General features: G+C 41.5%; 1 protein-coding gene across 2 annotated transcripts in view; it reads left to right on the top strand.

Moving 5' to 3' along the window:
* Positions 1-5,239: 5,239 nt before the first annotated feature.
* LOC102295541 (glutaminase kidney isoform, mitochondrial) overlaps positions 5,240-20,497 on the top strand; it is a 30,340-nt gene continuing 15,082 nt past the window's right edge. The window contains exons 1-6 of one of the 2 annotated variants that reach the window (XM_005919917.3): positions 5,240-5,642; positions 15,298-15,388; positions 16,377-16,495; positions 18,922-19,051; positions 19,230-19,309; positions 19,553-19,716. In XM_005919917.3, coding sequence (XP_005919979.1) covers positions 5,389-5,642; positions 15,298-15,388; positions 16,377-16,495; positions 18,922-19,051; positions 19,230-19,309; positions 19,553-19,716 — 838 coding nt within the window. In that variant the 5' untranslated portion in view covers positions 5,240-5,388. Of the gene's footprint in view, positions 5,643-15,291; positions 15,389-16,376; positions 16,496-18,921; positions 19,052-19,229; positions 19,310-19,552; positions 19,717-20,497 lie in introns of both variants that reach the window. The other variant, XM_005919916.3, reaches the window with a different exon arrangement.

The following is a 20,497-nucleotide window of genomic DNA, read 5'->3' as shown; positions in this document are numbered from 1 at the left end:
TAGGGTAATGATAAACAGTACCTTTAACCTGCATTCTTCCAATGGCCAGCAGGGGGCGACTCCTCTGTAAGTCTGATTGCATAGAAGTCTATGATGAAAAAAACACTGCTTTTCTCTTAATCTGTGACCTCAGTAAATGCTTTCCTCATGAGTTTATGGTAAACATTGTCCTAATCAGAGGAAAGTGAACCGCCCTCTTGCCCAAATATGGTCGCCTCTGAGTGAAACTGAAACTCCTGGTAATTAAAAAGAAGCATACTTAAAAAAAATAAGCCCTCTTAAGAAACTTTGGCATGTTCACGCACACACCAAAAACAGCATTTTGAGCCATTGCTTAAGGCAGAATAAGAAGGTATGTGACTAATGGGGCAGAAAGCTCTTTGTGGTCCTCCAATAACAGGTTGTAGTCATAGTAACAAACCTAACATTTAGTGATAACAATCTTTAGTGTGACTACATATTAGCTTCCCGCTGCAGGGCGGAGCTCCGAAAGCTACTCGAGAACTCGAGCCGTGAGGAGCGCTCGTCCTCCAGGTGCCACCGAGACACCTCTAAAGAATTCTCTTGTTCTCCTCCTTCTTCTTCTTGTGTTTGTTTTCTTCTTCAACTTCTTTTTATTTATTTTGGTTTATAGAGATGAATCCCTGCGCCGACCATTTGCATCAGCGTCACATCAACACATTGTGAAACCGGCCGATGACTCACTCTGACGCAGGTCCTTTTCGCATACCTCCCATCATCCTCTCCCTCTCTCCTCCCCCTCTGTCTCTCCACGCGCACGCACACAGACACACACACACGTGGACAGATTTTCTCAGGAGAATAACTCAACTCATGAACACCCACGCCGTTTTGCTGCTCACAGTGGCAGCCCTGCTCAAACAACCACCCCTCCCCTCCCTGTCCTTCCACCTCCTCCTCCAGTGCAAGTCACTGCTCATGATGATGATGATGATGTGTTGCCGCGGCAACGGCAGGAGGTGGGCGGCTCCACGGGCGGTGGGCGGAAGCCAGCCGCTAAGCGGCGTGGGAGGGATCTGCCGAGTGCACCCATCACCCTCATTTTGAAAGGAGCAGGAATCCGACTGCTTTTGAGAAGGTGTGGGTGTTGGTGAATTATCGCCTCTCCTCCCTGCAGCTTCGTTAGGGATGTTTGTCTCCCCTCCTTCCTTGCTTCCTTCCTTCCCTTCCTCTCTTTTCTTCCTTTGTCTTCTGGTTTTAATGCCACATGCAGAGAAAACGCAGCTTAAACTTTGAGGGCTGCTTTGAGTTGGCAAGTTGCTTTTTTAAATTTTTATGCAATATAGCAGAGAAAGAAAGAAACACGAAGCCAGGCTTTAAAAGAAGTTGTTTGTAGTTTTTAAATGACTAGATGAAGTGAAGAAAAGCAAAGCAGGACTGTCTCCAGTCTTTCTTGCTTCCCCTCCCCTTTAATGCAATTTCCCAGCCGTCAGGGTCACACTAGGGTCAATGTAAACACATCAGTATGTAACTTTTACCAAGAGTGAACGTTTGACTCGGTTTGATCATGAACATGGAAAAGATACACATGAATAAGCTGGTCTGAAAATCAAGTAAATACAGCCTCAATGTGAACAGCAACATATGACATAAGACATGTTTAGACATTATTTATCTCATAAAACAAACAAAAAGGCAGAAACTGTGTGAAAAACTAAGTGCACCCCATGATTCAGCAACTTGTAGAAGTACCTTTCACAGCAGTAACTTTACACTTGATCAGTGTGGAGGAGTTTTAGCCCGCTCTTCTTTAGGACATTGCTTCAGGTCATTGAAGTTCATGCACAGCTCTCTTAAATCCACACCACAGCATTTCAGTGGTGTGGACACAGGTCTGGACTCAGTGACTGCAAGGTGCCCAAATCAAACTAATCAAACTAGCAAAACATCTGCTTTATAGAGGTACTATGGGTTTTCACAGGACTGTTAGTGTATTTTGGCTCAGTTTCTGTTAAATAAATAATGACACAGTGTACTATGTCATGTGCTGTTGTTCGTTTGAGGTTGTATTTATCTCATTTTAAGTCCCGCTAAGGAGTATTTTCATGATGTCCTGCGTTGGTACAAGCTTGTAACTTAAAGAGAGTGTGCCTTATTTCGCACGAGTTTTTTTTTAATGTTTTAAGAGAAATTAAATAGGAGACTATAAGAAGCTGTTGTAACACAAACAAGCATATTACAAGCAGATTGTACCATTAAAAGACTGAAGTTCTTTATATTCTTTGGTTTTACAGTAAGTAGGAGGTCATCTGCGAGCTTGTATGTTCAAACCTCTTAGCTTAGAACGAATCCTCTGTCAGAAATATGCACATGGTCTGGGACATGTTGGGGCACATTTAATCCCACTGATTTTATTTTTAGAAGCTCACGATTGTGCACTAAAACGCCTGCAAGGGCTGCAAAAGTATATGGACACCAAAAGATGTCTTATATAGTCCAAATGAACAGCAGTAAAACAGCAGGTATTCATCTGCCGCTACTTGCTGCAAAAAGGGATTTTTTTTTAACGTAAAAATGTTGATTCCTGTCAAGTAAAAACCCTCTGCGTGCAATTGGTCGGAAGTCCCCTTTGCTTCTGATCACATGGAAATCAGATTTTCAGGCCAAATTCATGAATGTTTCATGTTCAAGTGCACTGGAGGCTTTATTAGTCAGCTCTAATGTGTTTGTTTTATCCTCTTTTGGCTCTCTGGGTGGGTGGAGTTTAGCAAGATAGAGTCAGATAAAAAAAAATGTAAAAAAAAAAAGTTTGAGAAAAGTAAAGCAAACACTTTCCGGTGAGTAATCTGCGGTGTAGGTCATTATTTAGTGATGGGCGTCGAGCTCCACCCACGCAGGCCGCAAAGGAGGTCAAAACGAGCATTAAAATGCTGCCTGACTCAGGAGGAACAGGCTGATAATCTGTAATCTGGTACACTGAGCTCTGCAGATTGAATTAGACCTGAGTGTGACACTGTTTGGGAAATTTCTGATGTGTTTTTCTGTGTTTTTTCTGCAGAGTGTGCATGTGGTTCCCAGATTTCTATCAATCTGTCACTTCATGAATGGAAAGAGGCTCCTACACGCCTGTAAGCTAGTCTCACATCACTTTCTAACCGGGAGATGGCGCTGTAGATGTTTTTTTCAAGGGCACACACACACACACACACACACACACACACACACACACACACACACACACACACACACACACACACACACACACACACACACACAAGGCGACAGTCTGCAGAGAAAGCCCTGAATGTGTGCAACACCAAAGTGAACCACAAGGTGGCAGAGCAGCACAACGCATCAGTGACAGTCCTGCACAGGGTTGCTTTAAGACTCTTTTTTTCCTCACCACTGTGCAGAGACCTGATGCTTTAATATTTATTTAATCACTTTTATATCTCAGATCTCTTCTAGGGTGTGTTTCCTTATTCTTGCTTATTTGTTTTTATTGTTTTAAAGTTCTACTTGTATCCCTGTAAGGTTTTATAGTTGCATTTTATGATATTTTTTATAGAAGTCTAGTTTTCATTTTTATTTATTACAGGTTACAGGCATGGACAACTGGTGGAGAGTGTGACTGTAACTCAGCTGAATGAATAGGAAGCTTAAAAAAAAGTTTATTTTAACATAAACTCAGTAACGTTTGCTTCGCTCATTTTCAGTCCGGTCCAGAATGTTTTGTTTCTGTGTTTGTTTGTTTGTTGGTTAAGCCATTTAACACTGAACCAAAAACACACACACAGTTTGACAGCTTAAAATGCTATTTTTTGCACCAATGAGGTGATTCCCAAAGAAATATTAATCTGAGAACTTGTTTTATGTCTGCATAGTGTGTAGTGTGTTCTTAAAAAATTTGAGGAAAATGGAGAAGTGGGGCACAAAAGCAGAGGTATCGGGCGTAGCAGAGCCCGGACCTCAACATTATTGAAGCAGTGTGGGATCATGTTGACAAAGAACAGAACAAAAGGCAGAAACATCCAAAGAAGAGCTTTGACTGTCCTTCAAGAAGCCTGGAGAACTATTCCTACTTAAAGACATGGCAAGAAAGCTGCCTAAGAGAGTTCAGACTGTACTGAAGAATAAAGATGGTCACACCAAATATTGACTTTCAAACTCATTACTTGTACAATCTCTGATTTTGCCTTATATACTGTATTTACATGTATGTTTGCACATGCTTCAATAAATCACTTCCTATTTTCCTACCAAAGTATAAAGAAATGAGGGGTGATTCAAGATTTCTGCACAGCAGTGTGAGTTATATAGCTGTGCAAACTTGTTTATTTGAATCATCTGCACATGATTTCTGCAGGCCAAGCATGAAGACTCATGCACATGAATCAGTCAGAAAATATTAGGCTTAAAATATTTCAATATAGTGATGTTTATGATATTACTTCACTTATATTGTGTTTATTCTTAAATTCTTGTATATGTGTTATGTGATTTCCAGCATTCGTGTGGCACAAATAATAACATTTCTACAACTAAGAGTGCAAAATGTGCATTTAACTTAAAATGAATGCAGACTACATACTTGTGACTCATCCGATAATTAGTTTTTTTCTACTTAACTAAAACTGGATTCCATTGTATGATAAAACATATACTTTCTGTCTCCCCAAAAGTTATGTCTGTGCTACAGCAGCCACAAACAAAGCCTACATGAAAAAGAAGCCTACGTGGATAAAGAAGAGTGGGCCAGTAAAAAATAAAAATAACCTGAACAAATAGGTCTAAAATGTATCATGCTTAACATAAAGCAGTTCAAATAAATAGAAAACGTGTAGTAAAACAATAAAATAGGAAATTAATTGAATAAACAATAATAAATGTAAATAAAATACAATGAAATGCTTTGTAAAAACGTGACGTAATACATTATAGTGGCCCTTTAAAGTAAAAGAGCTAAAAGGATTAACTATAATAGATTAAAAACAGCCATTAAATGTAGTAAATTCAAAAATATGATTGTTTTCGTTATTTATTGTGTTTATAAAGACAAAAATATCGAAACTGTGCCTAAAAACATACAAAAATGGGCAAATACTTATAAATAACATAAACTTGTTCGCTAATTACGGGAAGTGATGGAGATAACGGGACCAAAACACGATTCACAACCGTGGGCGGGACTGTTAGGACTTCTCACCAATTAGGTGCGCCCATGGGTCAAGCCCGTCCAATCACAGCTCACGCGGTGGATAAGGTTGGTTGTATCCCGCTGGGGAGCTTTTTTCCGCTGTTGAGTCAGTGGGAGAACCGTTACACGACCGATACAGCGGCGCTCTCACCGGGAACCGACCTCTACGATCCCTCCACGCGGTTCTATAGTAACTCCACTGCACAGTTCGTCTGTACCACAGGGCTGAAATGTTACATCTTCGGTCTACAGTAACGCTCAAGGAGTTATTCCAGACTCAGCTGAAGCGGCCGCTCACACGTAGGGTCGGCGTTAAAGCAGCACCTGCTCCCGCCGCCTGCTTCAGCACCCTGAGTCCTGATGGACGGTCACCGGGTAGAGGGCGGTTTTCTGGCTGGAGAGCCCCTCAGCACTTGGCCAGGAAGCACGCATTGAGAGGCTTTTGCTCCAATGACTCCACCGGCAAGGACTCTTCAACAGAGAAGTGAGTAACGTTAACAGTAGGACGAACTCAATAGAAAAAAAGGAGCATTTTTAATGGGGCGGTAAACAATCATGACATCAAGGTGCCTTTACCTTGAGGCTTCTCATTTAAAAAAATAAACCAGTTTTACTTACAGAAAGTACGCGGAATTTAAGAAATGCGTCTAATTTCTCGTTGTATTTAAAAATTAATCACTTTATCTATAACACTTGCACAAAAAGGGACGTTATTTGAATTTAGGTTTTTTACAACGTAGTTTGGTGCGAAGGGTCTAACGCGCATCACGCGAAGTGGCTAGCTGCTAGCTCGGATGCTCATTTAGCTCAGCCTGCTAAAGGCTGGCAAGGAGGGTTGAGTTTGCCGGGGAACTGTGCAGGTCAGGGGCTGTAGATGAGGGGGATTATGGGTGCAAGTGACCGGTGATAGTGCGCCCACCTACAGGCTCAGGCCAGTGGAGAGCTCCGGTAGGTAGCGATGGAGGTCAATCCAGCAGCCATTATCGGACAAGTTTAATATATCTAAGATGACTTAGTAGTTCCAGTATGAACCTTAAGGATGTTTTGTGGCATTAACTTGCTCTAAGCGGGTGGCGATTAGTCAGAATGTACTCAATGGAAACTGGTGGAAAGGAAGTAAATTTGAGACGTGTCCGAGAATGGAAGCACATGCAGTGGGGCAAGCCTGATATCGTGACCAGCTGCTGGAGGCTGATGCCTTCATCCATCCAGACTCAGGGAGGCATCAGCCGGCACCAGGTTACCCAGCCGGGTCAGTTTAAACGAAAAATTAAGGACAACTGAAGCTGGTTAATGTTTGGATCTCCACTCCACACCGAGCATCAGCTCCATGCATATTCAAGGTCACCCACTATTGCTTCCATAAGAGTGCAGCTACTGACCTGAATTAATACACTTATATCATTAATTATAAAGCACAGTGTATGCCACATGATGAGAGGCAAAGTAAAGCAAGTCTAAAGTATAGAGGCTTGTTTCTGCCTCTGGGGGAGAGAAAAAAAAACTATATATATACATAAACAAACTGCTGGGTAGAGCCAAGCCACAACTTCCAGGTATTTCAGAGTAAGTAAAAAGATAGAGATACTAACCTGAAATTGTCCCTTATGGATGCCAAAAAATGTTTATTCAGTGGCTGAAACAAAGTTTTATTTTAAATGCCTCTAACTACCGACATAAATACAAAATAAGTAGAATAAATCATAAATCAGTATAAATCATAAATAACATTAATAATAACAATAAATTAATCTGTTACGTTACTAATAGCAAAAAAAATAGCACAATGAATCAAAATAAAATAAAGATAAAATAATGAAAACATAGACACAAGTTAAAATCAGTTTTTGCCATGTTAAATGTTTAACACATATATAGTTGTGGACATGTTCTAGGGTGGAACGATCGTACAGCATACATCTTTAATAACTTTAGAAAACGAGAATTTTGTGCACAAGTTTGTATTTATTTGGGATTTTCTCTAATCCACACAGGGTTAAAAGTATACATACAGGCTCAAATATATACATACACTCCCACTAAATGTTTCTTAGCATGTTGCACCTTGATTGGGTGGTAGCCATCAACAAGCTCCTGGTATAATTGTGGCTGATATTTGACCAGTCTTCTTGGCATTTCATTAACGTTGGTTGGTTTCTTGGCACAGACTTCTTGTAAGATCCGGAATCAAATGTGAAATGCTGCTCCTCACACACAAGGTCTTGAATATTCAGGCCTTGTCTTATCTTAGAGACCTCATAGTATCATATCACCACAGTAGAGCACTTTTCTCACAGACTGCAGATTTACTTGTGGTTCCTAGAGTATTTAAAAGTAAAGTTGGAGGCAGAGCCTTCTGTTTTCAGGCCCCTCTTTCTGTGGAACCAGCTTCCAGTCTGAGGAGCTCTTTCTTTTCCTTTTGTTTCCTTTCCTTTTCCTGAATGTCTCTTTCTCCGAAAGTGTGTCTTTGTCCCGTCTTCATCCCCTCACTCCCATCTGGTCATGCTGGTTCTGCTGGAGGTCCTTCCTGTTAAAAGGGAATTTTTCCTTCCCACTGTTGCCAAAGGCAAGGGGTTATCTAGTTTTTGTGGTTTCTCTCTATTATTATAGGGTCTTTACCTTACAATATAAAAGCTTATTAAGATGACTGTTGTTGTGATTTGGCGCTATATGAAAAAAATTCAATAGATTTATTATGGATGTCAGTTTTTATTTCTGTTATGAGACCAAACAGGTGAGCGTCCCGTAATTTCTATAATGATGCTGAAATGGACAGAAAAATGTCAAAGTAAAATACAGAATTTAAAAAAAAAAGTATGTATGCCAGTTGGAAAAAAAAACGATCTTCCAAATATAGAAATAAAAAAAATGAATAAGTCCTAATTAGTTGTATCAAAAATAGTATAAATTAGAATTAAATAAATTAAATTCTGGATGATTTTTGAAGTGTATTATGTTTTTTTTTGTTTATTTACGTAATTGGTTCCTCCACAGATATACACTGTCATGAATCATCTTTCTTTAAAATCATGAAATTTAGTTAGCTTACTGTCCATCAAATACATAAGTAAATAAATAGAAAAAACATAAAAGAAAATACAGACTAAAAAAAAAAATAGAAAAATCTTGGAGATAAAAAACAGTACAGAGATGAGGTGCTGTGTTTTCACGTAGCAGCATATTAATTGATTTTTGTGTAATTTAAATTTACATTTGCTCTCTTTTGGACCTCCGTACAAATACAGTGAATGAAAATATGAGTGTCAGAATTTTGAGTATAAATTAACTCTATCATCAGGAGAGGGGGCTGCAGGACAGCCACAGTGGAGGGTTTATAATTTCATTATTTTTAGAGGCAACTCATTAAGAAAATATATAAAGATGCACATAGTTGCTGAAGATCCAGCATGATAACCAGCTGGCCGATCATTTCTTCCCCTCGGAGCAGCTCTGACACCAGCCTGTCTCCTTAGAGAGCTTCCATAATCATAAAATGCCTCATTGCCCCTGCAGGACAGAGTTGCCCCACTTGTTTCTGTTCACGGACAATTTGCTGAAGCTACCGGCGGCGTTCAGGCCGTCGCTCTGCTCAGCTGACTGGTTGTCAGCACTAGCGTGCCTCCCCTGGAGGTTAATCCAAGTCTGAGCCAAGCTTGGCTTGTTCTGTGAAGATCACTGTGTGAATTTTATCTGCAGCGTGAATCTTGGTGAGCAAGCAGGTTCATCGTCTTCCTGAAAAACTCAACGCTTTTGAGGAACTCAGTGACTTTTCTCTATTAGGCAGCTTAAAGGAGCTTTGTTTACGTGTCAGGGATCGTATATAGACAGCACATTTAGCTTCCAGGTGATTTCCATCTGCAGTTCCTGGACAGCTACACACAATATTAAATATCCTGTATCATATAAAACCTTATAAAAGAGAGTAATATAAGGAGATATGCAAAGAAAGTCTAAAAATCCTCCAGCCATACTCCCACAAAACACATTGTAAAACCTTCACATAGCCACACTCATCAGTTTATTTCCATAATAGGGATTGATTATTGGGTTAGTTTTTCAGCATTTCAGGGTTCTTGTGGGTCATTAAATAGCAGTCTCCAACATCCAGCAAACCATAAAAATGTAAAGATCTGTAGTTTAATCTGTAATATCTGTTGTTTTGTTGCTGATCAGGCAGTTTGATTAAGGACTCAGTTTGGCTTTTTACCTGCAAAGTTTTTGATTGTGACTACAGTCTCTCTCGTTTGTGACTCTGGCCCTCTGTAGGCCTAAACTACAACATCGCCAGCTTTTTCTTCAATTCTAGAATGTTTTTATTCACATTCTGAACTAAAATACTGCAGGTGGGAGTCACCAGACACCCCACATGATATGCGATATTTAACTTTTTGTGATATGCTGACTACTGCAGAAACACACACTGTGATTTATCACTGTTTTGCTCTCCAAATTATGTCCTCAAATTAACCTCAGTCAGTATCTGTTTTATACAGTAAGATAAAGTTATCTCACTTCTAAATGAAATTACTGGCAAACTGTTTCTGACAAAATGGCAATGAACTGATAAATCATGGAAAATCACAAATCTGTTGCTGTCTTACATTTTAGCCCTCCGATAACCAGAATACAACCAGTCGAGTTGTGCTCATTCACAAAGACTGGTCCAGATTAATGGCAACGGCATCTGTCGGCATTTAAAAACTAGACGGCAATTATTTGCGGTCTCTCTGAGAGTGATTGAAATAGTCCAAGTCAGACTGCGGCTGTTTGCAGAAAGGTTGCACAGGTCTCCTGTTAGAAGGCAATCACCCTCAAAACCTTAATACATCCAGGAAGCAAGCATTTTTTTTCTTCTTTTTTGTAGATGTAAACAGGTTGCTGTCCTGTGTTTAGCTTGCAACATGAAATATTCGTGCACGCATTCACTCTGATGGATGCATCTGGGGCGACTCAGTGTCTCACCTGAGGATACTTCGACATGCAGACCACCTTCTTACACGACCACCCCACAGCTGTTTATTAAGACATAACAGTATTACATATTTATTAGTCAGGGTTTCTTCAGTCAGGTTGTTGGATTGTTTTGTTAGAGTTCAACACATAAGATGTACATCCTGGTGTTTGTTGCTTTCAAACACTGAAGTCTGAAAAGAAAAGACAGACAGGCTCAGCCTGAGCTGCACGCTGACTCTGAGGGCTCTGAGGCTGTGCTTCAGCTAGTAAGGTCTCAGAGCAGTATGCGATACAGAGGAGCTCATCCTGCCTAAATCATGTCTTCGCTTTTTAATTATTTATTTATTTTAAGCACCGTGAGCTGGCGTGCCGCCCAGCAGATGTCAGGGCCTCGAGCAGATGAGTCAGTCGCATAGATCGATTCGTGCAGCGCCACCTCTCTCTCAGCGCTTCCAGTCTAATGTCTGCCTCCGCCCTCTCCAACCCACCAGCAATAATTTGTCATGATGCCTGTGAGGCGGTGAAACCAGCGCCATCGATCAGATTAAATAAATGCAGCAGATACTGACGGCTCAATTCACACAGAGACCTCCGCCTGTCAGTGCGAACACCTCAGGCCCCGACTTCAAGGGAGTCGCACCATCTGATGGTGGGCTCAGAGGGAGACTACGATGGTGGTGTATTAGTGTTAGGGCCTGGTTGAAGAAAACAATGTAATGTGAGGGTGAAATTCAGAGGAAATATTTATATATAAAATATAAATATATTTTTTTCCTCATAATTTGGTGAGTTTCTTGCAAATTTTGGTTTGATAAATGCTCCTAATTTTTCTTGTAAAACTTAGATATAGACATGTCTTTGAATTTTTAGCCTTTTTTAGGCAGGATAGTTCAGCGAGGTGACAGGAGAGCAGGCAGAGAGCTCACCTGCTTATTCAGGTGAGCCATGGTGGTGCATAATTTTTCTGCCTTTTCCCCGCATATCTGGCAGTTTCTTTGTCATAAATTTTATTTAGTTTTTTTCACACAAATTTGCCAGTAAATTCTTGTTAATTTGCAGGGTTTTTAAAACTTTTTAAAACATAATGTGGGTGAGTTGTATATGTTTAAACAGCTGCCTTAGCATTGATGAAAAAGGTTTGAAGCATTTGTGTTAGTAGTGCCAGGTAAAATACTGATCCTGTGGGGGTCTAGGCACAGAAAGGTCACGTGTGAAGGAAACGTCTCCAGATTCCTGCCTCAGTTCAGTTAGATGCCGTTTCGATGACTCTTCTGGAAGAGGCTCACTCATCTGCAGTGCAGGAGAGAGTTTTGTGGAGTGGCTGCTGCTGTTTCAGCTTCTGTTCGCGTTGACCTTTAAAAACAAACAGAGCGAGAGGAGGGGGAGGGAGAGCGTGAGCGAGAGTACTAATGAGACCAGCTGAGGTAGATTAATGAGACCATCCAGATGTTCCAGTGTCCACCTCTAACCTGCCTGTGTTAATGATGCTCCCACAGGGGAAGTCTCTCACTCAAGAAGGGCCCTCTTACTTCACTATTATTTGGTTACAGTGTCATGTTCATTTCAAGTGTTACACGGTTAAAATCCACCAGCAGCCATTTCTGTTTCAGTTTTAGGCCAAATGTTTATTTATGTGGAAATGGCTGTCTGCTTTCGATTAGAGCTGAGACCTCTGGCTCCCAAGCCGGCTGGGCCTCATCTGTTTCAGTGGTGGGAAAAAAGTATAGTGGTAGTAGTAGTGCTCAGTCATAGTAGTCATTTCAGATTATACTATTCGTTTGTATGTCTCATAGTGCATTTCAATGCTGCATGTTTTTAATGTGATTCACTGTGAAACGCTACATTTAATGTCACAGCTTCTGTTTTATTTCTTGTCCTGACAGCAGCGTGATCTGAAGACGTGCTCTGTGCTGATCATATGTGTGCTCGCTGTTACTGTTTCAGTTTAATGCCACTGTTACTAATTCAGTGTTATCCCTCTTCACTCTCTCTGTCTCCCTGTTGTTGATCTTCTTGTTTTGCATTTGTAAGTATCTTTCTATTTTGTCGTTTTAGTCTCTTTTTCAAAAGTTTTGCAAAATAAAATCCAGTAGAAGTAGAGGTTTTCTACGGAAAGCCAACAACTGCTTTTACTTAGACATGACCTCACTTCCTCCCAGTGGGTGCGCTTCAGTCCCTCTCTATTCTACCTCACCCTCCATCCTTCCATCCTGTCTTCCTCCTCTTCCTCAATCACACACTCTCTGATGTGTATTCCTTCCTCACCAGCAGTCTGCATTAATGCGGTGAGAGGTGGAGCACGATGCAGCGACCCCGACATGCTAACCCAGACAGCGTGTGAACTGTTTGTAGTGCTACTGCTGCGTTCCACTGATGCTGGAAAGTCAGAGCTTCCTCCTAAGGAACTGTTAAGGAGTCCGATTTTCAAGTATGGGGCGGTATTCCTCTGAGAGGTGCAACCTAATGTAATCTATTCAAACAGACACACTTTTAAACTATATGTACTCCTCGCTGAGACTCCCTGACTTTTCACCCTGAGTGGAACTTGGCACAAAAGCTATAAATCTGACTTCAACTCGCTGCCAGTGTTTCCTCTCTTGGTTTCTGCAGCAGTGGTGCTCAGGAAAACCCCCGTTCACGACTGTTATTTCAGTCAAAGTCACTCTGTGTTTCTCACATATTCAGGAGCTATGTGTGTATGTCAGAGATGCTCCAATCCAGCCTTTTTTACTTCCCACACCCATGTAAATAATAAGCTGTACTCCTTACCCTGAGGAAAAAGACTGGGAATCATTCTTTTATATTTAAAACCACACGAGACTCAACAAAGAAACATTGGTTTTCTCCCCTTTTGAATATAGTACATCGATAAATAGAAATTATCAGGAGGAAATCCTTTTTATTTTAGTTGGAAGGACAAACTATAGTTTCAGGAATTCAGACTCAGTTTAATTCAGTTCCATAAGTGCAGTCATCACAAGGACGAAAGCAGCTTGAAGTAAAAAGCACTGTTGCTTACATAAAGTCTCTGGTTTCTCCTTTACTGTGAGTGCCCCTCCTTGCACAGAGTGGAGTAGACAATGATTGGAAGCTTTTATGCTAATGGTAATGTGACATGTTGTCTCCATCAAATGTTGCATTCGATGGAGACAAAGAGTGAGCGCAAGAAGCTGAGAGTGAAAGCTTCTGTTAATTGTCCATTTCCTCTATTAGATGTTGTAATGTTCTGATGGTTGCTGCTGCTGCATGATTCCAGAGGAAACTCTGCTGATGCTGAAATTATAATCTGGTACATTTCTGCTCTCATGTATCCAAACTTGGCTCCTTTTCTTTATTTCTGGTTGGCTGCTGAGAGGAGCGCCTGCCACCTCAAGTTTGACCTTCAGACATCCTCTCCTAGCACCAAGCCGCCCCCATGATGCATTGCAGGTCATCGTGAGCACCCAGAGCTTTGTACAAATCCAATTTGGTGTTGGTATGAATCATAGCAGAGAGCCTGCTGTGAACCGTTCGTCCCGTCTGCCTCCTGACACGCTACTAACCTTCCTCCCAGAGACGACTTCCTGTGGACACTCTGCTCCGAATACCAGCCAGGAAACGGTGCTAGATGCTCAGGTTTCCTTGAAGTGGACATTTTCTGCTCTGATTTCGGTCACGTGTGCGATGTTTCACACTCAGGTAGTTTTTTCTACTCGTGGCTCTCTCAGAGAGGATAACCCTTAATAAGGCCATCTGAGCACAGAATCCCCACCCACCTCCTGTCCAGAACCTTATATTTGAGAGGGACAGGAAGTCAGAAGAAAGTTGTCTAAAAAGGGGAGGAGCTAAAAAAGCTTGTTTTAGACTGAGGGGCTGCAGTATAATTTAAAGAAGGATTATTTTGAACTATGAATCATCCAGAGCTGCTCTGGTAAAGACCGAGAATTAAAAAACATGGAGATGGACATGAGCAGAATCGGTTAACTGTGATGATTTTTACCTTTTACTAAAAGCTCTGTGACCAAAGTGCCAAAAAACTGACTTGTAGCCACAGCTAAGACCTTGTCCCTGGTTAGGCTTTTAAGACACACCATATCAAATATAAAATCAGACAGTTATAATACACAAACTAATACAAATAGAAACATTAAAAAAATCTTTAATGATCATAGATTTGCTTTTGTTTAAACTATAATCTTCCATTTACATTAAAAATTTAGTAAGATAATGTTTCAAATCTGAGCCAATTAACTGTAAAGGACGACTAACCAAATGTTGTTGTTAATATTTAAGTATTTACAATAACTGTAGTTCCTCTTGTGTGGGACTAGTATTGGACCCCATCACTGTCTATTTGTCATTTATTTCTTTATTTGCTGCTTACTCAGCTCTGAAGGATAAAAATGGAGCTCTGGTGACGCTGCAGGTCTGACGTAGGGTTTTAGCTGCCACGTCGAGTGCTAACCCATCACTCTGGTTGCGTGTGTGGGGTTGTTTTTTTTGTTTGTTTTTTGGGTTTTCTTCCAGCCACTGAACACCGTCAGCATGCCGGAGGCCTTGGCTAGTCTCCCTGTCCCAGCTGCAACAGTTAAGGCCCAGTCATCACATCCCAGACAGTGCTTTTATCCAGCTGATTGCACCGACACTGCCACCTCACACAGTGTGAATGACGAGGCCTGTAAGGGTTGTCTGTCATGAAGTATTGGTAGTTTTTGTTGTGCTGCAGTCTCCAAACTTAAAACTAGGACAGAAATTTAGCACTAAATTCTCTTCTTGGTTTGAAGCGTTTTTGGTTAAATTCTGTGTAAACTTGGTTAAATCGTTAAATCTTGGGTTTCGTTAGCTTGCATGCTGGGAGCTTTTCAAACACATTCCTGGCTGGTATTCAAGCAAGGTACAATTAACAATTCCTGTGGCCTCAAAGTAGCATATTAACCTCCTGGAAAAGTATGTTACTAAAAGTATGGAGGTATACTTTTCCACAGGTTTTAATGCTGAGGTAAGGCAAGCTGAGACCGTGTTTTCCTTACTGTTATTACTCACTGCTTCTCCCTGCAGTGAAAAAGCGTTTTCTTCTCCCTCTGCTGCAGCCCCCCCTCCCCCCCCTCCTCCTGTATGTCCACATTTCCACCACAGCTCCTCACTGTGGAGTTATTTTTCTCACCTTTCTGTCTCTGCCTGTTTATTTTTGCTTCCTGCAGGAGAAGAAAGGCGGGCATCCTGCCCAGCCTGGAGGATCTGCTGTTCTACACCATCGCAGAGGGCCAAGAAAAAATCCCTGCACACAAATTTACCACAGTGAGTTATCACAGCAGTGATATGTCTGAGAGTTGGATATTTATGGTGTCGGAACCTTTTGTTAAATAGAAATATTAATAGAAATAAATTACACAAGAGAAAATGGCCCCAAATCGCCCACAGGAATGGAGACAGAGTAACAGAGCAGATCTCACTTATTATTAAACTTCATTAGGGGAATAATGGAGAAGATTAAGTCATTAAACATTGTGCAGATTTGGATAGATCTTAGAAGTGAAATCAGGTGTTGGCTTAGAATCACACAAACTTGTTGAAGATGTCTATGTAGTCTAAATTTCTCTTGGAGTGAAAGTACAGTGGTGTAATACCATTCTGCAGTGTTGGAAACCAGTTTAAAACCAGCTTGAAACAGGAACTTCGGGGTGGTTTTATACAACAGTTCCTCCCCTGGATAAATGACCTATAAAAACTACTAACTAGATGTTGTGGTTATCGTCTTCGCTGCAGCCCATCCAGCTGCGGCAGATGGCCACTCCTCGCTTAGCCCGGTTCTGCTGGAGGTTTCTTCCGTTTAAAATTCAGTTTTTCTTTCCCACTCATTGTTCGTAGGGAGTCATGATTGTTAGGGTTTTCTCTGTATTATTGTAAGGTCTTTACAATATGAAGCGCCCTGAGGCAGCTGTTGTTGTGATTTGGTGCTATATAAATACAACTGAATTGAATCAGTTATGAAGGTGAAAAGAAGATGGGAAATCCACACAATGTTTACAAATGGATAAATAATGCTGTGGTGACTTAACTGAAAAAAGACTTTCATAAAATGTACGACAAAAAGCATTTACAGCATAGCAGCTAAATAAATGCATGTCACACATAAATTACTGACTTGTTGGCAGTGATTCAGCCCTGTAGCTTTCTGAATTATGAGCTCCTCCTGTCAGGCTCTGGAGGAATCACAGCTCGCAGCTTTATTGATTTTGTTGTCAGGCTGTCTTAATCCTGGTGTCTCTCTCCTCTCCTTGCACAGGCTCTTAAAGCCACAGGTCTTCGCACGGGAGACCCCCGGCTGAAAGAATGTATGGAGATGCTGAAGGTGACCTTGAAGACAACCTCAGATGGAGCGCTGGACCGACACCTCTTCAAAAAGTATGCCTGTCTTTAATTTACTGAGCAACGATGGATTGATATGCTCGAGCAGGAGTTTTCTGCACTCTCATTTAACAAACTGCAGCCTAATTGGCTCCGTAAAATTTAATAAAAGATCCAGATGTGCAGTTTGAGTCAAAAGCCAGATGTTGGATTTTACTGTTATGTATAAGAAGACAGAACCTTGCATTATTGAGACTATATGGATATTCTTTCTATATATTTATAGATTTTGTGTATCCCGTGTTTAATATCCTGCCTGCTGTCCCACCTTTATGATCAGCATCAATGTTTCATCACAAGAATTATTAAAGCTGGTTAGAGTCCTCTGCTTGTCCCTGCAGCAGAACAGGGTCACCGCTTGCCATTAATCATTCATCATCCCTCGCTTTGCACGTCAGCAACCTCATCTTCAGGTTTTCATCACCCAGAAAAATCTGCTCATGGAAACTGGTAGACTTCAATAACTGGAAATCAAATTGATAATTAGGAGATTCATAGGTGAAGATTTGGAGTAGATTTGGCGCAATCTGATTGTGTTTCAGTGTTTGGAGGTTTAATTTTGACACTGGCTGCTTATTCTGAAAGGGGGAAGAAAAACAAGGTGTTTTTAGTTTCCACTTTGCATAAAAAACTTAACAATGTTCCTTGTAATCTAACTCAGAATGATGGTGCACTTGAAAAGTCCACAAGTTTACCTCCTGCCTCCTTTTCCACATGACTTTACTTTGACCCGAGGACTGAGGAACAGGAAAAACGGCAGTGCTCAGAGAATACAACTGCACTCGATCACGGCCGATATGTTCTGTGATGGTGGATGTTGCTGACTTGGGTCTGCAGGGGGCCATCACACGACCTTCAAATTCATGTTTATTTGGTAATCAGAACATTTTTAGCCACCCAAACCTGTTGTTGAAACACAGCTGGAGAGGAAAGAAAGATATGTGGAGTAAAATGACATCCCCACCTCCACCCTCACCCCCTTGTGTCATTGGATCACTGCTGTGTGACCCCCACCACCCTCCCGGAGGAAACCACAGTGAGACAGAACTGGGTGGCAGCTTGGTGAGATCAGGCATATGATGGCTCACCGGGGAGCAAAAAATCCTCACTGAACAGACCCCGAGCCGGCGCTCCTGGCTGGCGTCCATCACTTCCGCGCCCTGGGCTTATTTATAGAACCTCTCAGAGGGAAGCACGTGAGCGGGCGGTGGAGTGTAGCGTGTGTTTTCTCTGCAGGGATTAGACCGCTCGGATGCAGTAAGATAGCCAAGCTGTAAATCTCTCTGCTAACGGAGAGCTTCTATCTCACCGCCTTGTTACGTGGAGCTGTGTTTACTACGAGGTCTGCATCCATAATCGCTCGCATAAAAAGGCCCAGGACAAAATCTATAAGTGGTAAAAAAAAGCCAGACCATGCTGCTTTAGGGGTGATCTAGAGTACAGAACATGTTGGGAAAAGGAGTACCTATTTTCTTTTATTGTGTAATTTTAATTCCATGCTGCGAGGGAACAAGTGGGGATCTTTTCCTAAAACTACAGCAGCCGCAGCGAAAGGTCAACAGAGTCGGCCGAGTCGAGCTGAGGATACAGCTCTCCCAGAACGCTTACTGGAAAATTTTAGCCTGGAAATAGAAGCTTTGAACCAGAAAAGCAAATATAGTCAGGCCCGTCTGTACACCAGCACCACAGTCGGTCTTTGAAATGCACACTTTCAGCTTTAACTCAAGGGATTTAATAAAAGTATTTTATTAACTCTTTTTTTATAAATTAGACTTTTTCTTTTTTTTACACAATTCTTTTTTTTTGCAATTTTTAGATCCTCAAAAGTACTTGGACAATTGACTGACAAGCCCGTCAGCCTTTTATAAGGTTTATAAAAAGATGCAAACCACTGGTTACACTCAAAAAAAGCAAGGCCAGATTAGACTTTACCAGAGAATATCTGAAAGAGACTCCACAGATCTGGAAACAAATGTTTTAGAGAGATGAAACCAAAATGAGCTTGAACCAAGGAAACGGCTCCTGGTCTGAAGCATATCTGTCAAACATGGTGGAGGTAGTGTTATGGTTATGGGCATGTATGGCTCCCAGTAGAACGATGATGATGTGCCTGCTGATAGAAGCAGCAGGATGAATTGTGACGCATACACGGCTATACTCTCTACTCAGACTCCTCAAGTTCAGGTGTTATTAAGAGGAAACGAGCTGAGCGAGTATTTAGTCTTATCTAGTGTTCAAAAATCAGAACATTCCCTAATTATATCTAATGTTATATTTAGTAATGTGTGACCTTAAAAGCTTTGTGTCCATTAACTAGCTCCATACTTGTCATTAAAGTCTCAGAGGATTTGAAGCAGTCATAAAGGTCAATAAGGACATTCTGTACTCCTCAGCCTAAATATTTGTCCTCTTTCCTGCCTCAGATGTGTCCAGAGCAACATCGTTTTGCTCACCCAGGCCTTCAGGAAGAAGTTTGTTATTCCAGACTTCCAGTCCTTCTCTGCTCACATCGACGAGCTGTACGAAAACGCCAAAAAAATGTCTGGAGGGCAGGTCAGTGAGAGCAGAGCTGAGTAGAACTGTATCTAACCGTTCCTTATAGACCAGTTTTAACATTGTGAGTCATTTGTCTGTTTGTCGAATACTTTGTGACATTAAATAACAGCCAGGACAAGATGGTTGGGAGTGAGGAATAGGTCAGATTAAACCTCATTGTTTCTTCACCCGGTAGGTGGCAGACTATATTCCCCAGCTGGCACGCTTCAGCCCAGACCTGTGGGCCGTCGCCCTGTGCACAGTCGACGGACAGAGGTATTCTGACTACGTGTAGAAGAACCTACAGAGGATGGTTTCTTCACCAGAAGCTTTGTAGTAAATGTATTTTTCACAAGTGGCTGTCAGATATGAGAAAATGGGGATGTGGTAAAAGCCAGACTTATCATTACGTAGATTTAGAGAGATTTTCTATTTCCTCTGACTCTGAAAAACTACTAACATACACCTTAAGAGTTTGAAGGTATAAGTGTATAAGTGATACACTTGTGTCTTTCGCAGGCACACTGTCGGCGACACCAAAGTTCCCTTCTGTCTGCAGTCCTGCGTGAAGCCGCTGAAATACGCCATCGCCGTTCACGACCACGGCACCGAGTACGTACATCGCTTCATCGGCAAAGAGCCCAGCGGCCTGCGCTTCAACAAGCTCTTCCTGAACGAGGACGGTGAGGAATCGGTCACTTCACACCTTCACATGGCGCACAGGTGCATGCAGTCTCTGTAAGAGGAGCCATTCACGTGGCCTGGTTTCCATGGCGCCATGATAAATTGTTAAGGTGCGTAGCTGGATAAAACAAAGTGGGCAGTGTGTAACGGAGACAGAAAAAACCTGAAAAACAACAAGCTGTTGGCATGTGGTTCCTTAAAAAGCAGGCAGAACGGAGCAGCCGAGACACAGAGGCGCTCTTTTAGTATCAGTCCTGCAGTGCAGGGGAATCAGAGCATGGTTTCCCACAGGTCTGAAATACACCGAGGATGTCAAGCGATATCAGTTATCTCAATATATAGAGCAGGTCATTTGTTCTTTGAGCACAGTGGGCCTTATGAGCTCAAAAAAACACTTTATTTCTGGACTCTACTTGAGTAACTTTGCATCTTGCACAGTTCAGAGTAATCCTCATACAGCTGTGGTCAGAAGGTTACATTCACTTATCGTGGGCATTAATGTCATGGAGATTTGGGGTTTTGGTTGAATCATTGTGAAGCATACGCTTTTAATCAATTTAAAAAAACAAGAAATGAGTGAATAAGTTTGAATTTATTTTAGATTTAATGGCGTGTTTAGGTGCTCAACCGGGAGTGTTTAGGGAAGCCATATGTTGACTGTTGTTGTGTGTTTGTACTTTGCACATATCACATGTTTAAAACACTCCTTCCATTCCTTGTTCATATGTTTGTTTGTTGTTTGTTTGTTTTTTTGTTTTTTACGGTCTGTCTCTGGTTTTA

The sequence above is a fragment of the Haplochromis burtoni genome, unplaced genomic scaffold (genome assembly GCF_018398535.1).
Source record: "Haplochromis burtoni strain Fernald_Lab_line unplaced genomic scaffold, NCSU_Asbu1 Contig_39, whole genome shotgun sequence".
In the NCBI taxonomy this organism is placed as follows: domain Eukaryota; kingdom Metazoa; phylum Chordata; class Actinopteri; order Cichliformes; family Cichlidae; genus Haplochromis; species Haplochromis burtoni.
The sequence above is the reverse complement of the archived record's forward strand: the minus strand, read 5'-3'. Positions and strand labels throughout refer to the sequence as shown.